Source organism: Leptinotarsa decemlineata, unplaced genomic scaffold (assembly GCF_025532065.1).
Source record: "Leptinotarsa decemlineata unplaced genomic scaffold, Ldec_3_MD MMD2_tig00078422_RagTag_RagTag, whole genome shotgun sequence".
Classification (NCBI taxonomy): domain Eukaryota; kingdom Metazoa; phylum Arthropoda; class Insecta; order Coleoptera; family Chrysomelidae; genus Leptinotarsa; species Leptinotarsa decemlineata.
The window spans coordinates 4,386,598-4,412,393 of NW_027412747.1; the positions used below are offsets into that span (position 1 = coordinate 4,386,598).

The window sequence follows — 25,796 nt, forward strand, 5'->3', positions numbered from 1 at the left end:
CATTTAGAATTTGCACGCCACTGGAAATAACTTTCGTGGACGGCTCTTTTTTGCACACTTTGGTTTTGTTCTTGTTTCTCTTGTTCTTGTTTTCGTTCTTTTTTAGGCCCGCACTAGCAATTTTGAACCTTAATCACACATGTTTTGAAAACAAATATGCTGTTCCGATAGGTCCTTTTCAAAAAGATATCTCTCAACTTTTTCGTTCTCATGAATAATTAAGGGATACAACACTGCTCAGAAAGTTGAAAGTTTTGCAATGTTTTTAAGGTTGAGACTTTCCCTTAGCTTAGGTAAGTGAGTGGGTCTATTCGATCCTCCACCTCAACCCGCAAGGGTTTATTGTGGCTCACACCTATTCACACTTGACCAAATAAACCCAGCTCCTTAACGAAGCTAATTAGTTTGTATGGTGAGTGGTTTCTTAGGTTAGATGGTAAGAGTACGGCTCTGCCGAGGATGTTTTTATCGACTTGTGTACGAGGTTCGATTTAATTTAATTTAATTTAATTTAATTTAATTTAATTTAATATTTAATATAATCATATTATACAAAAGCACTGTAACAATAGGATTCTCAAAATCAATATACACACATATATACATACATACATATACCATACATTTTTACTAGGAAATATAATATACATTTTATAGTTCAGCAAGTTAATCGAGGATTTGGTTAGCTATATTAATTTCTGATTACATTACTGAGTTTGGCACCTAAGTGATTGAACACTTGTATTGTGCAACTCTATTATATATGCGGATTTCAAATAAGTCTTGTAACAAAATGGCTTAGGAATAATATTAAAACATAATGAAAACTTCATAAGCGTATGCCAGCAAAGAAGTGTAAATGTTGCATTAATTTATTTATTCAGTATTTTTAGAAAGGTGTAATAATTATGAAAAATATATTTTTTTGATAGAACACTGAATTTCTTGAAATTTTTTTTTTCTTTTATACTGGATGGAAGAAGGTTGAATGCTTTAGGTAAAGTATATATTAAACATCTATGAACAATATTTCATTACCATTGAGTGGGATAATCAATTTTAGACTTTAAATTTTCGATGTGATATTTGTATGTGGGACACTCCATGTCAATGGAATAATGATCTGTTTTATAGTTCAAATTGTACCTGTCATTAGATGTAACACAATTTATACAACATTTATTATTCTTGGGACAATCTTTTTGTAGATGCTCTTCACTGCAAAGGGGGCAAATTAACTTATTGTTACAGTCCTGTACTTTATGATAAAATCCTTGGCATCGGAAGCAGTGGGGCACTGTCAAATCTTCGTACACGGGATATCTTCTCCATCCAATGCAAACTTTTTTTATATGCATTAATTGACTGAAGTTTGCAGCTGAGCATTCACCAAAAATTGTATTTTGTTTGTCTTTAACTTTTTTTACGTAGGTTACAGAAAAGTCTGATAGAAATTCATTTTGATTCAGAATCATTGCCTCTATTTCTTCTTTAGAGAGATTTTGTTCAAAATTGGTTATCTTTACCCTGGGATTGCGTAATTTGGATGTTGTGATGTCATATGCATCGTGGAGTTTATTTTTTGCTGCTATTTCCAAAACTTCTGCATCTTGTTTAGTCTGACATTTAACAATCATTATTCCCCCTTTTCTCAGCTTGACTTTTTTTATACCAATTTTCAGATTTGTCGGGTTGATATTTGCGTCAATATCTGCCTTGGTCGTTGTGGGATCCTGATTAGTCTTGGGTTTGATAATGATATTAGGAACGTTTATTTGGGTAGTCGTATTTGGATTCAAGTTCTGTTCACATTTTGTTGCTTTTGCATAGGTCGTGTTAGAGGTGGAATTATTTCTTAGTTCCTCAAGGCATTTCAGTTTCTCTTGCAAAAGTGTTATAATTTCATTCTTATCTTGTATAATAGTCTCTTTATCTTTCATTATGAGTTTTAAACTATCAATATACTCGTTGTTGCGGCATTTTTTACAGTAGAATTTCAATATTCTTTTTTGTAGGGGTAAACACTTTATTTCTGAAGAGCTCAGTTCAGAACATTCAGTACATACAAGCCTCCTACATGTGTCATAGGCAAAACAGGGGTTTTTCAGTTCTCTTGATGGTTGTTTAATTTGATTACACACAGTACATTCCATTTCTCAAAGGTATTCTTTCAAACTCTACGACCCTGAGCTACAGCTGAGAGTCTAGGCAGGTTTTTATATATCACTTTTTGCTGGGCCAGTTTTTTTTGCGGGTTTCATATGGTGTTTTTATACTTTGTTCATTCAAATTGAGTTGCAGTATACTGCAAATAATTGCAATTGCTGTTTTAGATTCACTGGGTAACACACATATTTGAATAAAGCGAATAGTTCTACACAGTTAGATATAACTTTCAACTTGCTTTGTCAAGTTTTTACTACTAATTCTCGCAAAAATTTGGAGAGCACTTGAATACAGCGGTATCTAGCTCTCATAAATTCTTCCAATCTTTCCGCACACTATTCAATAGCGTAAATTTCCGCTTGAAATACAGTCGCATAGGTTCCTAGGCAGATTGATATCTCTATCATGGGTCTGCGACTGAAAACACCTGCACCGGAACCGGTGTTTTTGATCCCTCTGTGGAGCAAAAACTATCTGCTCGTAATATTTCCTTCTCCTGAAGGATCTAGTCCTCTCTACTCGGAAACATTACTTTATAAGGCAGTTCGTAGTTGACAGTTGTAGGCATAGAGTCAGAGGTCATTTTCAGAATCATGTGACTTCCAGTTCCAGTGGCAACCAACAGTCTATTGCACTCTGCATTATTTTGATTTGTGCAATTGGCAATGTGCACAAGTCTATATGCAGTCCATTTAGCCTCTCTCTCCAGAAAAATGTGGAGAGTAGGTAAATCTAGCAGGATATCCATGGCGGCTGACGGTGTGGTACTGATGGCTAGACAAGTCTGTCTCTGTAACCCAGAGAGCTTTGCCTGGGCCGTCTTCTGTAAAGCCTGCGGCCACCAAACAATTGCATCATAATTAATCATTGGTCTGACAATCATCACATAAATCCAATGGATTTGTTTGGGACCTGAACCCCAAGTTTTACCACAAATCCTTCGACTTTGTTTCCCTTAGAACGAAATTCTATTTTATTTTTGGGAGATTGAAAAATATCCACTCATGAATCACTTTAGAAGTTTAATAAAATACCAAATGTCATAAAAATATTTCTATCACATTATTCTGAACAAAATAAAATATCCAAAATAGAAATGCTGCTCTCCTATCATGCATTCCGAAAAAATTTCAGAGAATTATTGAGAATTTGACTGGTATTGAATTCTCATACCAGTTTGGATACGGATTTCATGTAACTCCTTCACACTTATTGAAATGTAGCCTAATAAGGAAGTTTAATATTTTTAAAATGTCACAAAATTACAAAAAGTGTCTATGTCGTGAATCAGCGCATTTTTCTCTCATTTTTACAATTTCAAATAAAACTTGATATTCACTTAGTAGCAAGAAAAAAAGTGAAATATAGATCTCTTTCTCTTTGTGTTAATCAACAATTTCGAATCGTCCGTTTCAAGTCTTCAGTGAGAAGATTTGTAGGGGTTTCACGTTAAGCAGAGTGTTGCTGACTTCATTACAGCTGTGTTCCTGCCTCTCCATTTACTTCATCGATCATATCAGAAGTATCTTCATCTACTAACTCTGTCACTACCTTCAGTCCTGGATACGATTTCACTACTGCTTCATGTACTTTGCGCAACTAGAAAGATAAACAATGTAACTTTTCAGATACGAAATAATTTTAATCGTTAGGATGTGATTTTTTTTATTAGAATTCAGGAAATAAAAAACTGTGGAATAACCCTTTGTGACTTTTTGTCATGTATGTATTATTTTTCCTAGTCGAATGTTGCACACACTCACACTTGCACACACACACACTTGCACACACATTTTCAAACGAATACAATAAACAATTTTTTTACAGGACGTTTGAAGATTTTATAATAGGACGAAACTGCAGTAAAGTTATTCACAAATACAAGTGATGAAAAAACAACATAGAAAATTTCATTTTTCCTTTTTCATGATGATCTCCTACCACGTAGTAACGGACACGTCCATCAATTTACATTAATAGTTTTGTAAAACTAACTGTTACAACTATGCTCCCTCAGCTTTAAAGTGAGTGCTCTTGAAAGCTAATCTATTGAATAATGAATGTTTTTCAAATGAACTGCATGAATTGAACCTCTTTCTCTTTTAGGCTCAACAAAAATGTATGTATTATAGATAATTGCTTTCAACATCAGAAAAGAACCCTCAAATAATGAGAGGAATTTCCTGGTTTCCACTTCAATTGCGGACGGAGTAGGATAGGCTCCTAACAATGAAAGATCTCCCGATTCACATTTGAGGTGTTTTCTGACGGTTAATCACATTCAAGCGTGTATTCATAAACCTCAGAGTGATAATAAGACATAGAGTTGCCATGCTTATACCAATACAATACATGTATTTTGAAACGGGTATCGTACTATCCTTTTCTGTACCCCTAGATACTAATTTTTAATGAAATCACAGAATAATATCAAACCTCAATCGTAATTATAAATATTAATGATTTCTAATAAAAAATTCTTTATATCAGACTTCACAAACCGTACCGCTTGTTAATCAAATATGAGAATATGTCACAAATTTCTTCATCTGACTTTATGAAGCAAAGTTCATTACTTTTGAAATTAACATTTATCATTGTTATGAATTAGTTCATTTGAAATAATTCATTTTAACCCAGTAAACTACCCCCTTTATTATAAAGCCATACATAAATAAAAATCTAGTAGGTGGTAGAAAAACTGGCCCCATTTCCATAATCATTAATAATAAATCAGATTTCCTGTAGGAACTACATGAACAGAATACATTTTCACCTGAAATGATTTATTTTATAAATATATAATATATCTCCGATTATCAACTGAACCAACCGCCCCTGTTTTATGGTCCAACTTACTTCCCGTAAACACACAAAGTTATGCTGTCTCCAATGTAAGGATGGAAAAAGCCTCTCTATTGTCTTTTGTTAAGTCAAAAACGATTCTAGTGACGTCATCAATGATAATATTCATCAGAATAGAATGATTCAATTTGTGTCAGATGTCGCATTCAATAGATTTGAAAACAAACTTTTCAATTTTCTCTAACCTCAATTAGAATCGGATTTGTGCATATAATAATGTTCCAGCTTCATTTTGTACATGCTAACAACGTACTTGATAAAATGTTTTCAGCACTATATAAACTATAACAATCAAAATAAAGCAGAAACTGACGTAATGTAACGTTGAATTCTGTTTCAAAACCAACCTCAAGCTAGTTTTGAATTATCATGAATACGTTTTGGATCATAGTACATGTGACGTCATCATTTCAACGCCAGAATCAATGTATTTGAATCACAGATGAATATACGGACGTGGTGGATGACAGATATTACGACGTAACGCTTTAGTTTCTAAATTTTCACGGGCTAGGCTGAGTTTTTCTACATGGTTTTTGATGGCCTTGTTTGTTTGGCCCCTGTAACATAGATGAAAGTAATATCAACATTTCTGTTCCGGACTGTAATTCAGAAGGCGACTAGCCGGTCGACTTATGGACTGATAAATTTAAATATAATGAAGAATGAACTAGTTCATACGCTTATTTCGAATGATGATCAATGCAATAAGTACAACAGAAACGACCTATTTCTCGCATGACCCTTTTACTTGGGTTGCCTTCCGGATACCTTACGGAACAATATATTACCCTGATTCCCTTAGCATTCAGAACTTCTTTCCATATTTCATTCGTGAAGTGGGTACCTTGATCACTCGATATCGCTGTGGAAAAGTCATATCTGTGGAAAAATCATTGGTTAAATGATTCATGATGGCCCGAGTCGTGATTGCTTTTTTCAGAGCATAAAATGTGACAAATTTTTTAGATACATCCAGTACTACTACTGAAGCAGTCCCCCCTACTTTTTGAAATCGTCCCGTATAAATCGATTGCTACTCATTCATTTCTACTGGTTGCAATAATTAACTAAAGCGTACTTTGCTTTTTGACATATGTCACAGCTCCGTATACTTTTTCTCGCGTCTTTATTCATGTTATTTCATCAAACTTCTCCTTGCAAAGCCTTCCAAGTCTTGAATGAACCGTGAATGACCCGTGAAAAACCTTGATAAATTCGAAAGTCATTTTTTTGTATACATAATCTACTAAACTCATCATGACGGCGAAGATAAAGTTATTTGATGTGTAGAACGAATGTCCTTCATGAAGAAAAGTCGCCTGGTACGTTATTTATTATTTTACCAAATTTTTCATTCGATTTTTGATGACCGATATCTTTGAGTATTTTCTGAAATTCAATAGGACGTTTCAGCAATGATAATATCTTGAATATTTCATCTGCCGGAGCTTTTCCAGGAATATGCTTCATTTCAAAATCATCACAAGAGGTAACCCAGTGAAAAACTCTCTCCGCGGCAAGTATTAGTACAAACTTCGACAGATATGGTCATCGGAACTGTCAAGAAAAAACAAAGTTGTTGCTACAAATAGTATTGCCGTTTCGATCGAATTCTACTCCCTTAGTAATGAAGTGGACTCGAGAGGAGCTACATCAACTCGAAGTGGAGACATCCATTACCATCGTTCTATGGCTATTCTCTCCCTAATGACGGGGGTTATCATCCATGGCTCATTGCATTTGCTTATGGCACATGATTCTTGGACCCATTGATCACTCACCTCACAGAGTAGGGAGTGATAATTGGTTGACCACGCCTGTGCGCTCCACAAATATCTCGGAGTTTCAGATCAGGGCCCGATCAGCTCAGAGCCCGATCAGCACAGCCCTTTTGGTAAAAAGAATAATGATAACGTTCATCTGTATTCCGTTCTCAGTGGTTCTCAGGCGCAGCATCAGGTATCAATACACTAGGCAGCATCAATGGACACACAGTAATCCAGCGGTCTCTGTGATCTAGAGAAAAGTGGTAACCGGAAAGGTAACCACAAGCTTCTTCACATATTCATTACTATTCTGGAAATAGACTGGAAATAGTATGAGAACTCGAACACAAGCATCTTTTCCAATAATCAGGAATCTTTAGGAACGTCTTTATCGTCTTTAGGAGATGAAGAAAACTAATTCGTAACTATAAAACTGGTCCCTATTTATATCTAACAGGGGTCACTTGCACTTTCTGATACACATCAATGATTTTGGGTAGGAATTTGCAGAAAATTTTCTCGTGAAAGTTACCGCAAAATTCAATTGATTCATAAAAAAGAATACAAGGAATAAAATACAGAGGACTTTGTTTCAACTTCCAACCACAAAATTCCAAATATTAAAAACGAAGAGTTACCGTCCTTTGATATTTCAATAACTAGGAGTAATCAGGATCTAGAATTTGTCAACAGAATGAAATATATATTACGGAAAGCTCACACAATTGTCTAGAGTGAAATGGCAGGTCACAGGCTCAAATTTTCTTGCACTTCTGTTTGAACCATGATAAACTAACGGATTGGATTGTATTCTTCAAAACTTCTTGCTCACTCACAGAAAATGTAGCACATATCCGATTCCAAAGGCCAAAATAAATATAATGTTACGCCACACACTTTGGAGAACGGCCATAGAATAAATGAAAACTGTCTGAAGTTATTAAAATCGGTACTCGACACTAGATTTTAAATGCTTTCGAAAGTCTGGAAATAGCAAAGTGTGGCATGAGAATTTTCAACAGTGACTGAGGTCACATTCCCAACAGCTCATTGCATTCCTTTTCATCAATCACTCTCTTGAAATTTGTGAGAATTTCCACAAGGAAATTTCTACCCGAAATCCTTGATGTGCAGCGCAATCTGTTGAAATTTTCGAAAACTTTCATAAAGAAAATATCCAGCAAATTTCTATCCGTAATCATTGATGTGAATCAAAAGATGAAAGTGTACCCTGTTAGATATAAATAGAGACCAGTTTCAAACTTCGAAATTATCTATGATACATACATTTTTGTTGATCCTAAAAGAGAAAGAGGTTCGATTCATGCAGTTCATTTGATAAAAATTCTTATTCCAATAGATTAGCTTTCAAGTTTTGGAGCACTCACTTCAAAGCTGAGGGAGCATAGTTGTAATAGTTAGTTTTACAAAACTATTAATGTAAATTGATGGACGTAGCCGTTATTACGTGGTAGGAGATCATCATGAAAAAGGAAAAATGAAATTTTCTATATTTTTTCATCACTTGAATTCGTAACTAACGTTACTGCACACACATTTTCAAACGAATACAATAAACAATTTTTTTTACAGGTCGTTTGAAGATGTTCTAATGGGACGAAACTGCAGTAAAGTTATTTACAAATACAAGTGATGAAAAAACAACATGAGAAGTTGTATTTCTCATTTATTGAAATATCAAAGTATTACCTGATTTTGGCTCTATCAAGTTCAACTTCGGAAATTATGTGTACCTACACCTTTTTTAAGTTCCACTACACCATTCTGTGGATAATGCATGTCAATCATAATATTTTAACATGATAATTGAAATTTGGAATCACTGGTGTATAGTTATAGTTGAAAAACTCTCTTCTAACCAGAACTGAAATGATGTTTGATGAGTTTTGATAACCATGCTAGCATCATCAGGAGATAACTAAAACTACTTCGTACAGCTATGTTAATGTTTTATATCTATTCAGATAAATCATCACCTTGCATTTTGAGGTTTATCAAATGAATCCCTAGGATTGTGTTATGGTTTCTACCTTTACTGTTTTCCTACTATTTGAGAATGCGAACAAAGGACTGCTTTCGGATTCTAAACTTTTGAAGGCATTTAAAATTTAGTTATTCGATTCCAAGCATTCCTCTCTCCTCACTTATTTGGTGGCTGATCTCCACAGCTTGTTGAGCAACACTGAAAATCGAATATATGTAACATGTTCCTTGCAGCGAGGTATAAAAATGCGTTCAGTTTGACTTACGTATTTTTTAGCGCGATACTAACAGGTTATTTCCTAAAGTACACACTTTTCCTTTTCCGTCGTCTTGTCTTACCAAACAAATTCAATTTTCAAAATTTAGTACTGATCCGTTGGTGTATTTTGGTTCGATTGGAAAAACCATAACTTTTGGGTCAACATCTTTCTAAGACGCCAAGAATTCACGGAGACATGCTCAATTACTAATTAACTTATCCACTATAATAACTTGCTACAAGGAATATGTTACATACATCCGGTTTCATAGAGTAGGGAAGCCCAGTGTTTCTCAACATGTTATAGAGAACGGTCAAAATATGAGTGTGGAATAATTGAAATCAGTGAGACCGATACATGACAAGTTTTTAAACCCTTCAGAAGTTTAAAAATGGAAAAATCTAGAGTTAGGACTATGAACGGTGATGAAGGTCCCATTCCTATCAACCCATTGTCCGCACTCTCACGTTATTATAAGTAGAAAATAGGTGAATATTAGGTATCAGTCAAGTAGTAAATAACAATAGAAATAATACTAGCAATTAATTTAATGACCCTTATTATGTAAGGTGATGATTCGTCTATATACGTTCGAAAATCATAACAAGCTGTTGAAAGTAAATCAAGTTATCTAATGATACTTATGATGCACTGTTTGGAACCTTTGGTGTAGTAATGAACATTACTGAAGTTTTAATCTTCCTCTTTGAAGATAATCACTTGGTGATCGAAAAACGTGTCGAGGTGTTAAAATAACGATTTGGTGTTAGGGAAAAAAACTCCAGTAATATTCTTTATCTATTGATGTTAATTTGTTTGGCGAAATGCTCATCGGAAGACAGTTTTTTTTTTGTTGAGGAAAAGTGTGTAATAGATTATATTCAGACACCCTTTACCCTTATCTGAAGTCTATACCATATTGCTGATTGCTTGTTGAGATATTTCAGAGGAATGATTGCTGACCATGTGAGTGTGGATAAAATGGCACAAAGTTTGACGGTACCGTAATTATGCTTATCCTCACTCAGGCGATCGCCAACATCACAACCCCCTCACTACCTCTTGAAGAAAAATTCTTATTCTTATCAATGTATGATAACGCATGTGTCCAATTCATCGTAAATTCGGCTGAAAGCAGACCAATGACCTTTCTGTCCATTTACCGAAGGATCATTTCAGATATATCATTATTCCAAATTTTTCACATATAATCAGTGGGCATACTTGAAGACTAGCTATAAATCAAATCATCTAGAGAAACATTTCGTTCAAGGCAGCCTCAACTCCCTACACTGTAGGTTAATGGACTGACACCTATCAGAAAACAACTACTCCTCTGGCTTATACCACGAAGGGCGTTGGATTATATTTGTTGGATTATATCTGTTATATCTATGTGTCAGTGCAGGATTCTTCACTGAAGTTATTTCTGCATATGCTGTTGGCGATACAACTGCCGCAATAGATTTTCAATATCCTTCAGAGTATCATTCCTCCAACTAGATGGAAGCGGACAACAAACAACAAGTTTGTTATCGCCCATTGAACTACACTGTAGGGAGTTGAGACTGACCTGAAAGAATTGTTCTTTCAGATGATTTGGTTATTCCAAATGTTTCATTTGTTATAACTTAGTTATATTTATAATGTAGTGTTGGCCTGATTTCATATCAGTTCAATCACAGAAGGCGTGAGTTCAACAGCACCTAGCACCTGAAAACGCGAAAATGATCTAGTAGAGTAACTAAATTGAATGTTGAGGAATTTCATGGTTGTACAACAGTTTACGAGCATCAGTTTTCTTCTGTCAATATACCTATGAATTATATCTTTGATTAAAATTTCACTCTGCCCTGTTTTTGAATACCATGTAAAATCATTTCTACGACTTTACCTTCTCATTATCTTCCCCAGTTTTTTCCTCTATATCAACTGTGCTGAACTGAAAATCGGCAACACGTAACAGCCTTGAAATAGTAAGACACATTTGGGCTGCCCACAATACAACTCCGAAAATGTATGTATACCTGCAGATAATGTAGTTTTGCCAAAATTTGTAGAATGACATGTTTCTACCCAATAAAAAATAGTCCATAGAAGAGGTGCACCTGAAAAATTAAGAACAATTAATTTGAAATTATGCATCAGGACATGAAGATGTTAAAATGTATCCATACTGTTTTTCAGGGCCAGATTTAAGGGAGTGTAGGCGGGGCTACTGCCCCGGGACCTTAATAAAGATAAAAAAATTTCAAATTTTCACGGACCAGCAACTTTAACGTTTTTTTATACAAACATTTTTTTGCATTTTTACTAAGAATACTTGCACAGACATAATAGTATTGCGTTATCAATGAGGAAGCTCTCATTGAAAATTTCCATTTACTATCAATTTTTTATTTAATCGAGCATTCCAGTGGCAATACTTTTTTTAATGTGTAATTTGTAACCATGAGTTGAAGACAAATAAAATAAGTACAGAGAATAGAAAAAACGGTTGATCTCGCAGGAAATTTTTAAACGACACTCTCTAATTAAACACGCTAATTTTTGCCCGCTTCCCAATTTTTTAACATTTGTAATTTTCTTAGCGGGTAGTTAAAAATTCAAATTGTATAGAAATTGTTAAGGAGCACATTGCATTCCTTTTTTCTTATATTAATGCAGTCAAGCTGTTGGAAAATAGTTCCATGACAATCAAAAGATAAATAGATGGGTACTCTTCTGATCATTCATATACTCCTATTGATTTCAATTTAAGAGCCACCGGTAGACAGCTGTTTCAACCTGTTGGGCTTCGTCAGTACCCAGCAGGTGGTCCTCGATTGAAGACAAAATGTGAATAACCAAGAAAAGTACTTAAATATTATTGGGGTTTTTTTCCCAACACCAAACCGTAATTTCAACACCTCGACACGTGTTTCGATCACCAAGTGATCATCTTCAAGAGGAAGATTAAACTACATATACTTACAATATTATCCTCATTTATACCACAGATACCTCTTCCAGGTACCTGCTTCTTGAGCGTCTTAAATTAATTTGACAATATTGCCTCTTCTACTAGTCTTAAATTAATTTCACAATGTGTCCTTATGTAATAGTCAGGTGAATCTAATAATTAAAATATTATTTCAAGAAGCTATATAGTACCTATACTATTAGGTATTGGTCCACTATCGTTATTCATAATATTATTATATTTACTCATTTTTACACTCTCATAGGCATCTAGATGCCTGTTGTTGTTACATGGAATCAGAAAAAATTACATGAACAATTGATACAAATAATAGTCATTTTTTATGAATGAAGGAGAGAGTTGTTTATGTACCGTTGAGAAACCAATCAATAATTTTGTTTCGATATCAAAATTACATTAAATCTAAGAAAAAAATGGCAAGTCACATTCAATTTTTTTTTTCATTTTCGTAGACGAAGGAAGATTTTAGCATTATAAACGTTAAAATAAGTATCTACACAGTTTCAAAGCTCTTTTTTTTGGCAAAATTATTAAATTTGACAAGTTACTGATAGATAGTATTCAAGCAAGACATAATCTGAATTTCCGCAGTAGCTTACGGGGGTGAACTGAAAAGGTTGCCCTTTCTACACCTATATAAAACAAATCCCCAGGAAGGCCGATAGAACTTGATTTGGACTACATGTTTTTCCTAAACACTAAACATACAAGTTTTATTCTTGCAGAAAGATTGATATGAGTTGATTTTGGTGAAGTAGACAATTTTCTGGTTTACTAGTAATTTAGGGTTTTAAGACGTTGAAGATGCTTATCTCGTGATTGAATTGCAACCAGATGGATTTTTGATTAGCATCATTTTATCACTGAGAATATCACTCAAATTAGTCAGTAACTTGGCGAATTCATAATTTCTGTCTAAAAATCAAATAATTAATGGAAAAATTAAATTCAGTTGGGTACTAAGATGGTCAACGTTTCGGTCAATAATCCAATTCCGTTCCAAATCTATAATCGCCACTTGGAAATAGGCAATTTCTTTTTAATGGACCTCAAGAGAATAAAACATCGGATGTCATATTTGTTCGCCTCATAGATACACGTACCTATGTGATGTTCTCTGACAATTCAGTTTATGTTCACCCATCTTTCTCCTCTTTATATATTCTCGAGAATCGTTTTTCCTTACATTTAGGCCATTTAGGGTTTTTGAAGTATCACTTTTTCTACAGGAACAAGGTATACTATGAATAAACTCACCGGTTTTTTCATTCATATTTCCTAATTTTGTGTGGAGGGATCTCGATGTATTCATTGGTGATTCAATGTATCTGTAAACAATTCGTCTCAATTTTACAGACGAACTAGAAACATAACGTAAGATATTATTTTTTGCATTCTAACTTTTCTGTTCATTCAGCTGTATTCATTTATCAGATTGCATAAAGTTGAAAATAGAGAAAAGCAGCAATACATATTGACTCCTCCACAAAAAATATCGTTCAAAGAATTTCTTGGCTCAACTCAACCTCATAAGAAGCCACATTTCAAACTTTCTCGTGGTATTGTTCAATAATAAATGATAATCGCCACCTAACATTTTTTATTCTACCACTTTTAAGAGTAGTATTCTGAGATCGTCACACCGTGCCCAAACTTTTCCATTCGAGAAATTATAATCATAGTTGCTCGAGATGAATTATTCACAATTGAAAAACACATTTTTTCAAATTTCTGTTAGCTATAATATTTATCTACCTACTCGTCTGTCTGCCGACACGGTTTTATTTCGTGAATCGGATACCTTTCGAATTTTCAAAATTATTTTTTAACCTTTTCACCATTGAGAATCTGATGTTTTGGTACTCGCTTGAAATTTTATGGATCAAAATATTATTTATATTTGAGGAAAGTCACGTAGAGCTTTGAGGAAAATGACATTAAACAAATATATTTCCTTACAAAGTGTACCGATTCTATCCCAAAATAATAATAATAATAATAAAAATGGTCTTTATCATCAAAAATAAAAGTACATAGTACCCATAATTTTTACCTACGAATTAAATATTGGAAATAAAAGGCAAAGTTCAATTCATTCAGCGAGAATATCACTGATGACTTGTTCTACCACTTAACCTTAAGCTGTCTTCATTATCAGAGTTTGTAGTCCGTACCTAATTTTATTTAAATTCAATTATGGATGTATGCACATATACATTGGTAGTAAATAGTATATTTCACAATTTTTCTGTCATTGTGCTGATTCTAACAGTAATGTCTTGAATGCTACTTTGAAACGACCTTGGCTCATTTTCTTCAATTCAGAAGGGATGTTATTATACACTTTTGCAATCTGGTAGCTGTATATGCGCATGAACATTTGGGTTTTGAATAAAGGGGGAGTTAGTGTTCCCTTGAACCTAATGTTCACGTTGTGGATATCCGTGCGGTATTTTATTTTATGATAAAGATATGGAGGTGCTTTATCAGTAATAATTTTATGATACATACATGCACTATCGAGATGTCCCCTGTTTTTCATACTCAACCATCTTGTTTCTTTCAATTTATGTGAATTCCTTTGGTGCCTCCTTATTCCATGTATTAGCCGCTGACACGAGTTCTGTACTTTCTGGATTTTGTATTTATAGTTTGTGGTTAGATTCGGGTGAAATAAAATATCTGCATAATTGAATAAAGGAAGAACCAAGTTTCAACTAATTTCTATTGAGGTGGGAAAAAATACCTTTTTCCATATATTATTTTTATAGAAGAATATGCTCGTTGGATCAGTTTGTTTATGTGTTTTTCAAATCTAAAATTTGAATTTAACAGAACATCAAGGTTTTTTCCTTCATTCACTATTTCGAGTTTTTTCACCATTAATCATGATGTTCATATCGTGTACAATACTTTGATCATTTCTTGGTGAAAAAACAATGATATCCACTTGATTTATTACATTAGACGATGGAAAATCATAATAAAGCTGGGTATCGTCCGCATACAAATGTGCAAAACAAAATTCAAGACATTTCAGAATGTTCGCGGTGTACATTGTTAACAGCAAAGGGCCCAGTGTGGATCCCTGAGGAACTTTAGATTTCACAGTGATTTCACATTGCTCGTCTTTGATAGAGCTGGAAGAATACTCAATCCTCTCAGATCCTTATATTCCACTGGATTACGTTTTTTTTGGTATAACTCTCACAACTGCTCTTCTCCACGCATCTGGTATAATATTTCCTGACAGACAGCAATCAACAACATGTGTAATTTATGGAATAATGTGTGGACAGCAGAGTTTTATCATCGTCATATTGAGATTGTCGCACCAGCAGCATTGGTTTTGATAATACAAATAGTTTCATACACAAAAAGATCATTAACTTCCTAAAATGTAAATTTTGAGTTGGTCGGGCAGTTGGTACTATAAAAATTTAAAAGATCGGGGAAAGGGTTGCATAATGGAATTGAATTTATCAAATAATAATTTATTATATCAGCATCTTGTAGATTTTCAGGTAAGTCATTGGATTTATTAGGCAACAATGCACTGTTGAACAGAATACACATTTTTTCCCGTCTCACCGCCTTATTTGTTTAGTTGCGCATATCTTTGTAAAGTTGAAGGTATACTTCAGACTACGTTCGTTTGAATTTATTTAGTGCATTATCACGAGTTTTCCTAATTTCTTTTAAATTATAAGTTAGCCAAGGAGCAGCAAGTTCACAAGATAAGAAACTTTTGTGTCAATATCATTTTGATCATATATTCTGAAGAATGGTATATTAATAAGGTCATTTTGAAAGAGTTGTTCATTAAAGTGTTTGAAACTTCTGTATGTATGAAATTTAGGTCCCTGTTTCGCGCTGTGTTTTTTTATCTCGCAATAGACAAGCATGTGGTCAGAAATTCCACTTGTGTCATTTACCCCCACTCTAACCCCTCTTTGGTAATAGTAATTATCACTAGTTTACTAGAAGGAAAGATGTTGTTTCGGTTATTCTTGTTGGAGTATCCACAACTTGATACATATTGAATGATTCCAGAATAGTTGAGAACCTCCCCACATTCGAAGAAATCACATCTAACACATTAATATTCAAATCCCCCATGTATATTAATTCATGAGTAATTGGGAAAATTGAGCCGATGGTATTTTCAAATTCCTCCATAAATTCATTATTATCTTGACGTTTGACCTTTTGTTCTATGGTTATCTTCAACCACGATTTTTCATAGCTAGACTGGCCTGCAGGGGTACTGATAGCTGATTTTTCAATTCTTTTTTGCAATAGATACAGACACCTCCCCCTCTTCCATTAATTCTATCGGCCCTATATAATGTATATCCCTTCATATTAACAACAGTATCAGTTATTTGAGTGCTGAGCCAGGATTCACAAATTGATACTAGATCAAAAGATTGATCATATATCAACAGTTTGACATCATTCACAGAGGTTACCAAAGATCTGACATTCAGACTAACTATTTTCAATATTTTCATATTTATACAGGGTGTTGATTAAGTATCTACCATAAATTTAATAGACGATCCTTTAGGTAATTTTAAGATGAAATGTTTATATAAACATGGGTCCGCAAATCCTTGGTTCTCAAGATACAGGGTGTTATTTTTATGACAATTATAAATTATGAGCCAATAAAGTTGACAACAACTGTCAAGTTGTTTATTGAATGCTGCAATCGTTTTCCAAGGCAACCCTTGATTATTATTTATGGTATTTTCAGAAGAGTGCGAAATTCAATGATGCGGCGGCTAGACGGTTGTATTGAAGCCGAAGGAGGCCATTTCCAACACTTAATTTAGTGCAATTAGTTAGTCTAGATGTTATTTGATATTTGTTGTTATTGGTACATGATTAGTAATGAAAAATTGTAAAAATAATAATTTCCAAAAGAAACATTTGATTCTTCATTTTATTCCTTGTGAGGTCCAGGGATATGCAATTAGGTCGATTTTTTTTTCTTAAAAACTAAGCAAGATACGAAAAAAATTCAAGAGAAAAAAAAGTTGTATTTCTAATTGCTCAATCCAAAGAAATAATAGAAATTGCACAAAAGTCAGTGGCGTACATTTTTAAGTCAAAAATATTCGTTCAAATCCCGCCCGAGACGCCACTGGACTTAATGAATTGAATCACGTTCGGGCTAAATCAGCTCCTTAATGTTATGAATACCATTGCCAAATTACAACAAAATTAGGTGAAGGATATTTAGGATATTTACGAATAATTTGTTTTTATTTTAATACCCTGTATCTTGAGAACGAAGGACTTGCGGATCCATATTTATATGAACATTTCCTCTCAAAATCACATAAAGAATCGTCTGTTGAATTCATGGTACATACTTAATTAACACCCTGTAGTGTTCAACCAAAACCAGGTGACAAAAATAGATGTGAAATTTAATTAACGTGGATATTTTATATTCACAAAAAAAGTAGGAAAAATTTCTTATTGATAAATAAACAAATAAAAAATAAAGAAAATCTCAAGATTAAATAAATAGGGAGCTTGGGTGAAGTTCAATTGCACAGGTCTGATATATCAGTTAGGGTGTTTGCAGAATGTGGGTATTACAGACAATATTGAAACAATTTAATGATATAAGTAACATGATCTCGCTTGAGAAAAAATATATGATTGTTATGAATAGAAAAAAAAATCGAATTCGCAAGTAATATATTATATGTCGTTTGAATCTTCCTCAGTATTGATCTTACAAATTTCTTCTTCATTATCGAGCTTGACGAATACTCTTCCAGAGTTTGTCCAGTATCTGTTCATTGGTAAGGTCTTCTTTCATAGTGATGCCAGTTCTCTTCAACGTTCTACTATTTTTATATATGAGGTTTTTGATGTAGGATGTTCTGAACCTCAAAAATACTACACTATTTTTATTTGCTGTTGCTGTTCCAATTCTATAGTACTGATCAATATCAGTTTAAGTAATATCCAGTTTCATTATTTTTGTTATTATTTGCATGATATTCGCAGTACCGTCCTCGTTTTCTTCCTCTTACACACCATGAATCTTAACATTTTTGCCTCTGTATGCCTGCTCATGTCACTTCAATTTATAATTAATTTTTTTCAGCAATTCGTCTTGATCTTGTAGTTTTTTCTCTAGTTGTTCATTCTTTTGTTTTAAACTCTCATTTTTTTTGCTGAACTTTTCAGTAATATCCTCAAATATTGTTGCCGTAATACTACTAATAAATTCTTTGGAACTGCAAAGCTTAGTTACCAGGTTTTTGATAGCTGTCTGCAGTTCGTCTTCACCCTTTCTATTTCTAACACTATTTCTGCACCAACTGATTTGATAATGAGAGAAACTGAAGTATTGTCACTAGACCCGTATTCACTCCAAAAACTGTATTTTTATTTCTGCTAGTATTGCTGCAATTTTATACCTATTCTGCACTGAGCAATACACGTCTACTCACTTAGGCACATAAAGACATAGTTCCTGAATGATTCAGAATGTTTGACAAGTACTCCCTATTTGATAGTAACCAACTACAAAATTGCTTTTATCACGCTTAAACCCAGAGTTGTTATTAGCAGAAGGATTGAGAAATACTACATGGGCTGAAAAGTCTCGGGCTCAACACATCGATGACGCTAGTCTTATTGCATTCACCGCTCTTTCAGTTAGTTACTAACCCTCAAAAGAACGTGTTAGTTTTATATTGCATGAACATTCCACTATGTTCTGTTCGAAGTAGGTGCATCACGTGCTCCCTGTTGACCAAAAACAATAAAGTCTTGTTGATTCTGAGCCGTGTTTGGCTATGTTCAAACAAAACAAATCGGATTTTTTCGCATCGATATGTGACAATGAATAGAACATGGATCCATCACTCCACTACGGAATCAGAACGATTGTCATCTGAGTGGAGAACAACCGTTGAATCTCGTCCAGAGCGCCTGAAAGTACAACAATCGGCTGGAAAGGTTATGGCCTCGGTATTTTATGATGTGCGTGGTTCAATATCCATCGACTATCTTGAAAAGGAGAAAACTATCAACGGCGTCTATTACATAGTGTTATTGGAGCGTTTGAAGAACGATATCGCAGAAAAACGAACCCTTTCGAAGGAAAAGAAACTGCTGTTTCTTGAATACAATGCACCGTGCCACAAGTCAATTAAAACGATAGCAAAATTGCATGAATTTGGGTTCGAATTGCTTTTTCATCCAGCATATTCTCTAGATCTGACCCCCTAGCGACTACTGGCTATTCGAACACCTCAAAGAAATTATTTCTGGTAGTAAATTCTGCTCGAATGAAGAGATTATTGCTGACACTGAGACCTATTTTCAAGCAAAAGATAAATCGTTCTACAACAGTAGTATTGAAATGTTAGAGTGACGCTGGAATGATTACGTGGCTCTCGATGGAGATTATAAAAACAAAACCGTTTCCTCTCTTAGGTCTGGGACTTTTCAGCCCAGGTGTTGAGTTGGACATGTTGGATGTTTGAACGGAAAACTCATAACATAAGGTAGGTATCATGAATAGAACATGGACCCGATATGAGCGAATGACTATTTAAATAATTATACATACTTCGTTTCTCCAGTGAAAGCCTCAAAATGTGCACAAAATGAATCCAGGCCATCGGTAACTGTAATTGCAGTAATCAAACTCAAGAGAGTCATCAGAGCTGATGTGAAAATTACCGGGTAAACAAACGACCAAGATCCAGGCAATCTGAAAAAAAAAACAATTGAATGCCAAATTTCGTTCTAGAACAATGAACAACTTCAAATTTGCGATTCGCACACACTGATTTTAGACACAAGAACTGCAATACTTCCACCTTGGAGTCATCAGAAAATTGATTATAGAGTGTTTTTGTTTTGGTGTGTTCATATTAAATCCATTCCCGCTGAGGATACATTAGAAAAACACAGTTCTGTCTATTTTCCACGATAGTTCTATATTTGTTGACTAGTTTCCGTCATTACACCAATTTCAAAACTAACTAGATTACATTTAAATCTGAGTAATTTATACCTACTAACGTTGCCTATCCTTTCATTAATAATTTGGTACCTACATTGTCTATACCTGGAATATCGATGAACATAACAAAACAAAACTTTTGATGTAATAATAATAATAATAATAATAATAGGTTATTTATTTAAGATCCAAATACAAATACAAATGAGAAGTACAAATTGAAGGTTCAAATAAACAACGAGATGCTCGATAAGTAAGTGAATACTTGTTTCGAAATAAAAATTTGGTGTGAATGGGCATATACATACATACATTGAAATAGTCAAACAAAAACATAGAATGAATAACATATAAAGGTATTTCAATCATAAATGTAATCAAACATGTACAGCTATTTTAATTTGTTATTATACTTAAAATAAAATAAAATTAAAGATCAAACACTATAATATATCAATCGTTTGTACTCCTGCTTGATAAGAGTTAGACATATGTATTCAAAATTGTGTTCAGTTTACATTTTCCTTGGAATAAAAATATGAAAACAAATAGTATAATACAGTAGGTAACACAATTTTCCATATATCAAACTTTTGAATAGTTCAGTTCAATACAATATATCAATAATCTATATACCTGTTTGCTAATTGTAGTTTTTTAATAATATAAGTGATATGGTGATTTCACTTCAAATGAAGATCGAAGAAGACGCCCAAATATTTGATTTTTACTACTGATTGAATTTTGATGGGTAGACCTTGAATGTTGACCTCTAAATTGTTAAAGGGAATATATATATATACTAGTATATATATATATATATATATATATATATATATATATATATATATATATATATATATATATATATATATATATATATATATATATATATATATATATATATATAAATATATATACACTAAAAAGAATAGGACCTAGAACGGTTCCTTGTGGTACACCATACTCGGTATTTTCTTCGATACTCAATATGTTGTCAATTCTTACTACTTGCTTTCTCTTTGAGAGATAACTTTCGAATAATTCGAATAATAATAATTCTGTGGAAGTATTCTTCTTGAAGCCAAATTGGTGATTCGAGATAATACGGTATTTTTCAAAATAAGATATCAGTCTGTTTTTCAATAACTTTTCGAAGAGTTTGAACAGGTGAGTTATTAATGATATAGGTCTATAGTTGTCGACCTTAGATTTATCGCCTTTTTAGTGTATAGGTGCGACAACAGAGTTTTTGAAGGCGGTTGGCCATAGACCAATTTCGATACAAGAATTGAATATGTACGCGAGTGGTTCGACTATTTGGGAAATTATTGCTTTGAGTGTTTCTGATTTGATATTTCTAATTCGACAGATTTTTTATTTTTCAATTCTTTTATGAGGTATATAAATTCTCTTTCATCAGTTAGAGATAGGATCATAGAGTTGGGAATTGATGTACGATTCAATTTATACTTTGGATCACGAGTTATTTTGTCAGCGAGCGTCTTACCCATCTTAGCAAATTTAGAATTAAATTTATTTGAAATTTCATGTTCAGCTATTATTATTATTTGCATCATTTTTTAATGATTCAATTTAGTGTTTCTTTTTTTCTGAGCCAGTTAATTGTTTTACTACGCACCAAAGTTTCTTGCTGTCTGCAGAGTTAATATCTATTTGCAGCTTGTAATAATCATTGTTTTTTTGTATTGAAGATGTTAGTTTATTTCTATATCTGTTGTATTGTGTCCTAATTTCAGTGTCATCTGGATTCTTTTTTGTTTCTTTGAATAATTCGTTTTTTGTGTGAATTGATTTTATTAATGCATTCGTTATCCAAGGCGTAATTTTATTGTTTTTTCTTTGTTTTTGTTTTATTGTTGTGCAGTCATCTATCTGTATTTGAAGAGTGTTGATGAAAATGTCTGTCGCAATGTTTGGATCCTTTTCAGCGTACAATGAAGTCCATGATATTTCTTTCAGGCATTCCTTGAGTTTCTTGTGATTCACATTTATGATATATTCATTTGGTTTTACAGATTTTGGTGAGTTGGCAAAAATTAATCGTAGTAATGTTGTGAAGTGATCACTAATGTCGGTTTCAATGACAAGGGGTACAATATTTTCTGTTGTTTCTGAGTTTGCCTTCAGGAAAATTTGATCTATACATGATTCACGGCTGTGTTGAACTCGTGTTGGACAGTTTATTGTCGAAAGGAAGCCGAATTCATTTAGAATATTAGCGTATTTCAGAGTGTTTTCATTGTCTCTCTAGGAGATCAATATTCAAATCATCGACAAATATATATAAGTTGTTGTCATTTTGGGGGATGTTAGCTGTTAGGTAGTTTCGAAGTTCTGTATTGAAATTTTTTATATCAGATAAGGGTGATCGATAAAACGCTAAAACAACGATTGTATTTTTCTCATTCTGTTTGATCTTTATCTCTAGAATGTTCATGTCACATATTGTTTTGGCATGTATATATTTAAGGAAAATTAATTTAAGTTTTCAGCAACTCCGCTCTCGGTTTTGATAGAATAAATTTACTTAGTTGAGTAGTTTAGTTTTGAAATTGGAAATATTCGGAACGACTGGATCGGAAAAGAAATAAGATACGTGTTGGTGATTCTATTGTATAGTATAGACTAATGTGTGCATTGTTCTTTTGTTGAAATAAGTTTCCTTCAACACTGCTTCTCCTAAAACTCCTTGATCCATCCCTACTTTGCCATAATAGTTTCCCTGAAGCAGTTGGATCCCTGAAGCAGTTGGATCCTACAGCAAAAAACGAGAAAAGGGTAAGTCTCAATCCTGGGTTTATTTAACCATCACTGAGTTATTATTCAATGTATTCTGTGTTTTGAGTTTATCATATCCATTACAGAACATAACATTTGGTCCTTCGAGCCGGATGGGTGGTTATAAAAACTTGGATTGTTTTTTCTTTTCTCGAATCGGTTAGCAGTATAAAAAACGGAAGTAGTCAGGCCTTTAGCGGTGTTGTCATATTGTTCAGTATATCGGGTATATTTGAATTACGGTCAAATAAAAATATTGAACGGTTTGGTATTATCTGAATTTCGGAAGGTGAAATTTGCAATCGGACATCAAGTTTCCATTGGAAATTATTAAAGTCAAAATGGGTACGGTAGCAGATAGGAAATTTAAAATGTTAACAGCGAAAAAAGAGTCTCTCTTCTCTATTTTGCAGAAATTGTACAATCTATCAAAATCATTGGGAACGGCCCAAGAAGTTGAAGCTTTCAAAATATCATATTTGACTCTAGATAATACTAGAGAAGCTTTGAATTTGGTATTGGAACAGATCAATGAAGTGCAGTTTGAAATAGATGATGAATTTGTACCAGATTATAAGCTTCTTTCAACTATTAATCAATTGTGTTTTCACATTCATATGGCTGCAAAAGGAATTCAAAGACCTGATCAATTTAGGCAATCTAATAGTAATAGCTGCAATATTATAGTAGATAATAGATTACCTCCGTTGCCGAAAATTGAATTACCTGAATTTTCGGGAGAAATACGGCAGTGGGAAACATTTCATTCGCTCTTCAAGAGTATGATTCACGATAATGCATCTTTGACAGATTTAGACAAAACTCATTATTTAGTGGGAAGTTTACGAGGACCGGCCTCGGGAATTTGTGCGGGCGATAATTATAGCATTTTGTACAAGGCTCTGACCGAAAAGTATGAAAATAAACGGATATTAGCAGACAGTTATTTACAACAAATTTTTGATTTCAAGCCGTTGCAAAGTGAATCGGCAAGAAATTTGGATGTATTTCTAGAAAGATTTGACGTAGCGGTCTCAGCATTGAAAAAATTGAATTTACCAGATTTGGCAGACTTCATGTTGTTGTATCAGGCTTTAGCTAAGTTAGATCATAATTCTGTGAGGGTTTTTGAAATGAAACAAGAGAGTTCCAAAATTCCAACTTATGAAGATTTAATAAAATTCATACAAAATCAGGCAAAAATATTACGTCGGGATAAAACAACATCGGTGTCGAATAATAATAAGCCGATAAAGACAATCAAAACGTTTGTGGTAAATCAACGGAAAAAAGAAGGAATGACATGCGTTTTCTGTCAGAAAACAGGTCATTACTTGGGTAGATGTGATAAATTCAAGTCTTTGTCACTGGGATAAAGATATGAAGCGGTTAGGGACAATGGCTGGTGCTACAATTGTTTATCAAACAAGCACACAGTAGAAAATTGTCCTAACGAGCGGTTGTGTGTGGAGTGTTTCAAAAAACACCACATTTTACATCATTTGGGAAAACCAAATTCAGTTAGTGGATCGAATGGGGATGCGGCCTCAGGATCAAACACTGAGAGGAGGGAAACGGTTAGTAATGATACATCAACGATGTGCATTTATGTTCAGAACCTAATGCGGTTTATTTAAAGGATGATTCCAACTATACAACTTTGCTTGCGTCTATGGTTGTTTTCTTGGAAACAAGTTTAATTACAGGTGCTACAGCTAGATTTATTTTAGATTCGGGTAGTGAAGCCAATTTACTGACAATCGGATGTTGTAAAAGGTTAGGCTTGAAGATTTCAAAAAATTATTCTTCGGTTTACGGTATGGGAGGTTCTATTGAGAAAGTTAAGGGAAGTACAATTTTTACAGTTATTTCATGGTATAATCCACAAAAGAAATACACAGTTAGGGCTCTAGTGCTTGATAAAATCACTAACAAATTGCCAAAATTTAAAGTTGACATTAGCGCATTTCCCACTTTACAAAAGGTGGAATTAGCGGATAACAATTTCGATAAACCTGCGGAAATCGATGGGATTTTGGGAGTGGAAATGTTTGCTAATATATTGGAAGAGGGTCGGATTACAGGGGTATCGGGTTCTCCTGTAGCGGTGAAAACCTCTTTAGGTTATGTTGTTATGGGACAATTTCCAATAGTACGGCGAAATCAGTCAGTATTTTTCTCAGTGCAGGAGGAAAATTCAATTGATCAACTTGTTCGTAAGTTTTGGGACCTTGAGGAAATACCTAAACGTTTTGCTATGAATCCCGAAGATATAGAATGTGAAAATATATATACTAGTACCTTTAGTAGGGACTCATCGGGACGATTTACAGTGGCGTTACCGTTCAAATTTCCGCCGGAAGGAAGTTTGGGAAATTCGCGGAATAATGCACAAGTTCGGTTACTTTCTTTGGAAAAAAGACTTGAAAGGGATTCAAAGTTACGGATTGAATACAATAAAGTAATGCAGGATTTCATAGACCAAGGTCATATGGAATTAGTGGATATTGACCCTAACGAAGCGTCATCGTATTATATTGGTCATCATCCAGTGATTAAACCAAGTAGTACAAGCACTCCGGTGCGGATCGTGCTAGACGCTAGTGCTCCTACGGATAATAATGTTTCTTTAAATGATATCTTATACCGGGGAGGCAAGTTGCAGGCAGATTTAGTTACTTTACTATTGAATTTTCGGTTGTTCAAGGTAGCATTGACAGCAGATATTCGGCAGCTTTATAGGCAGATCAATGTTATTGAGAATCATTGGCGTTATCAAAGGTTATTGTGGCGTTTTAGTCCAGATCGTCCAATTGACACTTACGAAATAAAAGTTGTAGCTTTTGGAATAAAATCGTCACCTTTTTTGGCTTTACGCAATATCAAACAATTAATTGAAGACGAAAGAGAAAAATTTCCACTGGCGGCGAAATTTGTGTCAA

The 25,796-nt window shown here is 33.8% G+C and overlaps 2 protein-coding genes across 3 annotated transcripts in view; both read right to left on the reverse strand.

Moving 5' to 3' along the window:
• Positions 1-505: 505 nt before the first annotated feature.
• LOC141487191 (uncharacterized) lies at positions 506-3,023 on the reverse strand. Its single transcript, XM_074185985.1, has one exon. It carries the CDS (start codon positions 2,151-2,153, stop codon positions 1,035-1,037), a length of 1,119 nt encoding a protein of 372 aa, XP_074042086.1. The 5' UTR covers positions 2,154-3,023; the 3' UTR covers positions 506-1,034.
• A 148-nt stretch (positions 3,024-3,171) lies between these two features.
• The window catches only part of LOC111504794 (uncharacterized), a 41,106-nt gene continuing 18,481 nt past the window's right edge, over positions 3,172-25,796 (reverse strand). For both annotated transcript variants that reach the window (XM_074185986.1, XM_023159485.2), the window contains 3 exons: positions 19,654-19,797; positions 10,959-11,172; positions 3,172-3,765 (listed from right to left, as the gene is read on the reverse strand). In XM_074185986.1, the coding sequence (XP_074042087.1) occupies positions 3,640-3,765; positions 10,959-11,172; positions 19,654-19,797 (484 nt within the window). In that variant the 3' untranslated portion in view covers positions 3,172-3,639. The remainder of the gene's footprint in view (positions 3,766-10,958; positions 11,173-19,653; positions 19,798-25,796) is intronic.

Bases quoted from the DNA above. Each gene is read 5' to 3' on its own strand.
- LOC141487191 (XM_074185985.1), bottom strand. From the start codon at position 2,153: ATGGAATGTACTGTGTGTAATCAAATTAAACAACCATCAAGAGAACTG.